This window comes from Alosa sapidissima, chromosome 5 (genome assembly GCF_018492685.1).
Source record: "Alosa sapidissima isolate fAloSap1 chromosome 5, fAloSap1.pri, whole genome shotgun sequence".
NCBI classification, from domain to species: Eukaryota; Metazoa; Chordata; class Actinopteri; order Clupeiformes; family Clupeidae; genus Alosa; species Alosa sapidissima.
In genome coordinates this window covers 10389343-10395589 of record NC_055961.1, presented here as the reverse complement: position 1 = coordinate 10395589, position 6247 = coordinate 10389343, and the positions used below count along the sequence as shown (strand labels likewise).

At 45.0% G+C, this 6247-nt stretch overlaps 1 protein-coding gene across 1 annotated transcript in view; it reads right to left on the bottom strand.

Moving 5' to 3' along the window:
* Nucleotides 1-444: 444 nt before the first annotated feature.
* The window catches only part of igsf9bb (immunoglobulin superfamily, member 9Bb), a 35369-nt gene continuing 29566 nt past the window's right edge, over nt 445-6247 (bottom strand). Inside the window, exons 21-24 of the mRNA XM_042091501.1 lie at nt 5044-5581; nt 4329-4374; nt 3034-3132; nt 445-631 (exon numbers count right to left, since the gene is read on the bottom strand). Coding sequence (XP_041947435.1) covers nt 5053-5581 — 529 coding nt within the window. The 3' untranslated portion in view covers nt 445-631; nt 3034-3132; nt 4329-4374; nt 5044-5052. The remainder of the gene's footprint in view (nt 632-3033; nt 3133-4328; nt 4375-5043; nt 5582-6247) is intronic.

Below are 6247 nucleotides of genomic sequence, written 5' to 3'. Positions count from 1 at the left end.
AAAGGTTACTCAGGGCTGGGAGTACGTGGGGCATCTGAGGGTCATTGCTATGGCCGACCAGACTCCTTATTGTCTGCCACAACCATCATGGCCGACACAAGACTCCCCACCCTGTCCTGCTGAATCGCATGAGGGGCTGTGTGTGAGAGGAGTGCAGTGCATGTCCATGGCGGTTGTGTCGGATCTGGAGCCCAATCCCATAACGATGACAGCGGCACTGTACAGGCGCAGTTCAGCTGTGCTGGGTTAGTGTTGGGTTTGCAGTTCAGCTGTGCTGGGTTGTGTTGGGGGGGGGGTTGATTTTGTTAGTGTTGGGTTTTTTTTTTTTTTTTTTTTTTGGGTGGGGGGGGTGGTTGTGTTAATGTTGGGTTGGGTTTTCTTTTTTTTGGGGGGGGGGGGGGGGGGGGTTGTGTTAGTGTTGGGTGGTGTTTGGGGGGTTTGCAGTCCAGCTTGGAGTTTGGTTGTGGTACTGGGTTGTGTTTGGGGATGGGGGGGGGTGTTGTATTGGGTGGGTCAGCAGCGTGATCTGGCGATTCTCGTCTTCCTTCTCGGGAGGTAGATGTCTGCTTCCTCAGGTGAGATGGCGCTTACCTGAGCACAGGAGAGGGGGCGGTCTGAGAGGCGGAGACAGCTGTGAGGGGGCGGGATACAGAGTAAGGTGTACAAGTATGTGATTGAACTGATGTTCAACTAGTGTTAATTTTGTCACCTATTTTTAATTTAGTCTTAGTCTTAGTCTTGTGACGAAATGTCCTTTGTAGTCTTTGTCATATTTAGTCATTCAAATATCATTTTTGTTAGTCAAGTTTTAGTCGACTAAAAGTCTCGTCATTTTAGTCTAGTTTTAGTCAAAAGAAAACTAAAGGTATCTTAGTCTTAGTCAGTTTTAGTCAACACATTTTAGTCTTTTTTTTTATAACAAATTATTTCTGATTACCATTTGAGTCAAATAGTGTTTCACACATCTCAATTTTCCAACAATATTGTGTGTCCACAGGGCTACTCGTCTGTTATAATTACTCATTCTGATTTTTTGTCAGTCAGTATGTTTACATGCACAGGTAAGTTGAGCTACAATTATAGCTCGGCTGGGATTTGACCATAGACAGTAAAAGATTTGACTGGACAACTGTCATATTCGTAGACCAGTGTTTCTCAAAGTGTGGTCCGGGGATCACTGGTGGTCCGCAAGCTATCCCAAGTGGTCCGCGAGCAGACATGGTAAAATATAATATAGATGAGTTGTTTGCAATTTTGAACCAGCTTGTATGTAAAAACAGTTCTGCAACACTGTCTATGTAAGATATGCCAGTTTAAATCATACAGTATGAATCCACACAATAAGCAAAGTGCAAAGACAATAAGCAAGGTGGTTCAGTGAGTAGGCCTATTGTGTAGACTAATTATAGGGTACTGTTGAAGTAGGTCTAATCTTTTTTTTTTTTTAGCTAGGGTTAGTTAAGTGGTCCTGAAACTGAAAAAGTTTGAGAAACACTGTCGTAGGCCAAAGTATTAATGTTTGACTCCGCCACGCTAGATGGCGATATGCACCCAAACACAACACATTCCCCAAACAGACTCTCCATCTTAGCCATAGCTAACTTGTTAGCGAACTTTCCATATTAGCTTACTTGCTAGCAAACTTTGCATCATCAGTCTAACTAGTTAAATAGTTGACATTACATGATGAACATTTTCGTATGGACATTCTGGGGGATGTTAATTTGTATGAGAGAAGCTTCAACTTCTGGGTATGTAGCATTGTGGCATTAGCTTAGGTAGTTAGCTTGCTAACCCTGGCAGAAATCTCCAGTGTTCTTGTTCCATGTAGTTTCGTGTTGCAGCCACAGGGTTGCAGCAACAGCACGTAGACTAGCCTACAGGAAAGCTGCTGCGTATGAACTCATTCGGAATATTTTGAAAACGTAACAGCTAGATATTCTGTCTTCTCATTTTGTAGACGAAAATGAAGAGAGATTTTATCTTAGTTTTTATTTCATGCAAAACATTTTAGTCTCGTCTTTTTTCGTTAACAATAATGCATCTTAAGATAGTCTTATTCAGTGTTTCAGGATATTACTGCCGTCTCGTCATCGTCTCGTCTTAGTCATGAAAAAAAAGGTCGTTGACGAACATATTTCCTCTCGTCTCGTCTGACGAAATTAACACTAAGGAGTTGTGACACACCAGGGTCCTAAGCATTCCACAGTAACATGGGAAACTAAATCCCCTTTAGTGGGTGGAGTGAGATAGACAGGTCAGACAGACATCATCAGACATCAGTAGTTGCACCAGGCACGCTTGGACATCCTAGGAGTTGAGCATAGTGTTAATTTCGTCAGACGAGACGAGAGGAAATATGTTCGTCAACGACCTTTTTTTTCATGACTAAGAAAAAAAACTAAAACTAGACTAAAATGACGAGACTTTTAGTCGACTAAAACTTGACTAACAAAAATGATATTTGAATGACTAAATATGACAAAGATAAAAAGGACATTTCGTCACAAGACTAAGACTAAGACTAAATTAAAAATAGGTGACAAAATTAACACTACAACTCCTTCAGTAAAACTGATTTAAAGGCCAGGTTCTTCTGTGATGATGTGACCTGTTGTGCTTCCTGTCGTGTGATCATGTGACCTGATGTGCTTCCTGTCCTGTGATCATGTGACCTGATGTGCTACCTGTGTGACCATGTGACCTGATGTGCTACCTGTATGATCATGTAACCTGATGTGCCATCTGTCATGTGATCAAGTGACCTGATGTGCCACCTCTCATGTGATCATGTGACCTGATGTGCTACCTGTGTGATCATGTGACCTGATGTGCCACTTGTGTGATCATGTGACCTGATGTGCTACCTGTCCTGTGATCATGTGACCTGATGTGCCACCTGTCATGTGATCATGTGCTACCTTTGTGATCATGTGACCTGATGTGCTACCTGTGTGATCATGTGACCTGATGTGCCACCTGTCCTGTGATCATATGACCTGATGTGCTACCTGTTTGATGATGTGACCCCACCTGTCTGTCAGCTGGTCTTCCTGTGGAGGTGAACGGTGGCGGTGTGGAGATGGCTTCCCTCAGACAGGTCTCCCTCCTCCCAGACACACCCCTCCTCCTCTGGGCCCACACAGCACAACACAGCAAACAGGAGGGCAGGAGAAAAAGACAAGGGATTGGAGAGGAATTACTGACAGTGGCGGGGTGAGTGTCTGTACTGACAGTGATGTTTAGTATCTGTACTGAGAGTGATGTTTCGTATCTGTACTGACAGTGATATTTAGTATCTGTACTGAGAGTGATGTTTCGTATCTGTACTGACAGTGATGTTTAGTATCTGTACTGACAGTGGTGGGGTGAGTGTCTGTACTGACAGTGATATTTAGTGTCTGTACTGAGAGTGATGTTTCGTGTCTGTACTGACAGTGATATTTCGTATCTGTACTGAGAGTGATGTTTCGTATCTGTACTGACAGTGATACTGACGGTGATGTTTAGGGTTTATGCTGATAGTTTCTGTACTGGTACTGATATTTAGTGTCTGTTAAGTTCATCTATTCCTAGCCATGGAGGCCAACTGGGCCGGCGCTTATGTCCTGTTTCCATGGTGCTAAACGGACAAGAGATGTTTTGTGTCTGAGAGTGATGTTTAGTGTCTGTACTGAGAGTGTCATTTAGTGTCTGAACTGAGAGTGTCGTTTAGTGTCTGAACTGAGAGTGTTGTTTAGTGTCTGTACTGAGAGTGATGTTTAGTGTCCATACTGAGAGTGTCGTTTAGTGTCTGTACTAAGAGTGACGTTTAGTGTCCGTACTGAGAGTGACGTTTAGTGTCTGTACTGAGAGTGACGTTTTGTGTCTGCACTGAGAGTGACGTTTAGTGATGTTTAGTGTCTGTACTGAGAGTGATGTTTAGTGTCTGTACTGATAGTGATGTTTAGTGTCTGTACTGAGAGTGATGTTTAGGTTCCGTACTGAGAGTGATGTTTAGTGTCCGTACTGAGAGTGTCGTTTAGTGTCCGTACTAAGAGTGACGTTTAGTGTCTGTACTGAGAGTGACGTTTTGTGTCTGCACTGAGAGTGACGTTTAGTGTCCGTACTGAGAGTGACGTTTAGTGTCTGTACTGAGAGTGACGTTTTGTGTCTGTACTGAGAGTGACGTTTAGTGATGTTTAGTGTCTGTACTGAGAGTGATGTTTAGTGTCTGCACTAAGAGTGACGTTTAGTGTCTGTACTGAGAGTGATGTTTAGTGTCTGTACTGAGAGTGATGTTTAGTGTCTGTACTGATAGTGATAGCAGGTCTTAGTCATAGCCTTACCTAGTAGGGCGACGTAGAGCCAGTCATAACACTGCCTTCCAGACAGCTGAGAATCAGAGGGGAAAACACACAAACACAGACACAGACACAGACACACACACACACACACACACACACACACAAACCTTCTATGAGCTTGTACTGTACTTATTGCATATCTGTGATTTTACACAACCAGAGAGATACAGAGACACTAGGGTGAAAAGGTCTTAATCTTATCTAATGTAATCCAATCCAATTTAATCTCACCTATCCAAATATAATTGAACCAGCCCTAACCTAAGCTAACCTAAGCTGGTTAGGGCTGAGAACCTCTACAGTGTAGCACTATCCATTACATCTGTCATGACCTTTGTTGCCCTCCGACTCTTCTACTCTCTCTAGAAGCATCTGGAGCTCATTGTTCCCAGGGGCCACATTCTGTTTAAGAAGCATCCTGAGATGTGACTCTATCGTGAATCTATCGTGAATCTGTCATGCATACGCATGTTATTACGTATGTGACATTGGGGACACATTCCAACATTAGCAAGGCTAAGGATAGACCAGATGGACACTATTTTAATCCTGAGTCCGCTTAGCTTTTCTACTTTTCATATATTAGCATACATTTGATTATTCAAAAACTAAAATAATTAATACAGTTGGAGCTGTGTCCAAAAAATGCTGATTCTCACAGTGAAACTACATTGTTTTATGCATGGCCTGGGATCACCTGCAATGCCTAAACGGACCACAAGGGGGCTTCCGGTTGTAACCCCCTGATGTAGAGCTCCTCTGCTCTGCGTCTCGTTCTAGAAGCATCTAGCACCCACCCTGGGGGGTCCCCCACTCTCCGCTGCCCTGTGGCCTCACTTCGTGCATCGCGGGGGGACGGAGGCGACTTCTCGGGGCCGGTCAGGGCTCGGTGGCGGGGGCTGCCACGCTGGCTCCTCCTCCCGGGCGAGGCTGAGGCCGAAGCGGACGGCGATGGGGACGACTTCCTGGAGAAGCTGGCGGTGGAGGGCGGGAGCAGGGTGATCTCGGAGGCCTCTGATTGGAGGGAGGGTGGGGTGTGTCCGGGCCGCGGGCGGGGGCGCGGGCGGATGGGGGAACCCTGCAGCGAGGAGAGGGGGCTCTGGGTGAGCGGGGAGAGGCGCGAGGGCTGGAGGACCATGGGATGGACGCACCAGCCGGGGTCCAAGCGCCGAGGCTGGGGAGGGCTCAGCTGGGAAGTGACCTCGTACCACTGCATGTCCAGCCCACCAAACGGTCTGCAGAGAACACACACAGATACACACACACAACACACACAACACACACACAAACACACACACACACACACGCAACACGCACGCACAACACACACACACACAACACACACAACACACTCTTCACAACGTAGGCCAGGCTGCTCTGGAGTAACACAGACCTCAACACACTCACCACTAGTGTTGGGTAAAACGCTTTAAAAAGTACAAAGCTACAAAGTAACTCGTAACGGCAATAACATATAATAATAATATCTGTAACATAGTGGTGTAACGCGTTACTGTTGTAAATTAAAAAATCCCACTACAGTTCTAACAGTGCATGCAAAAATTACTGAATTCTCCTATTGAGAGACTTGCATATATTACGGCCGTAAAAAGTAGAGGAAAGCGTATTTGTACCATCACTTCTATTTTAGAAGCGTATGTGAAGAGTACACATAGAATAACATATGGATAAAGTAAGAAATAAAGGCCGCACTTTACATACAAACATGTTTATTGCACAGGCGCGTTCCTCAGTGTGCTCAAGCACAAGCACACTTGAGCACACTTGAGCACACTGAGGAAGGCACACTGCAAAGTGCGGCCTTTTTTCTTCCTTGATGTCACTTATACGTTTGGCCAAGCACTCTAAGAAAGAAATAGGAAACTGAGCTCCTACTGACC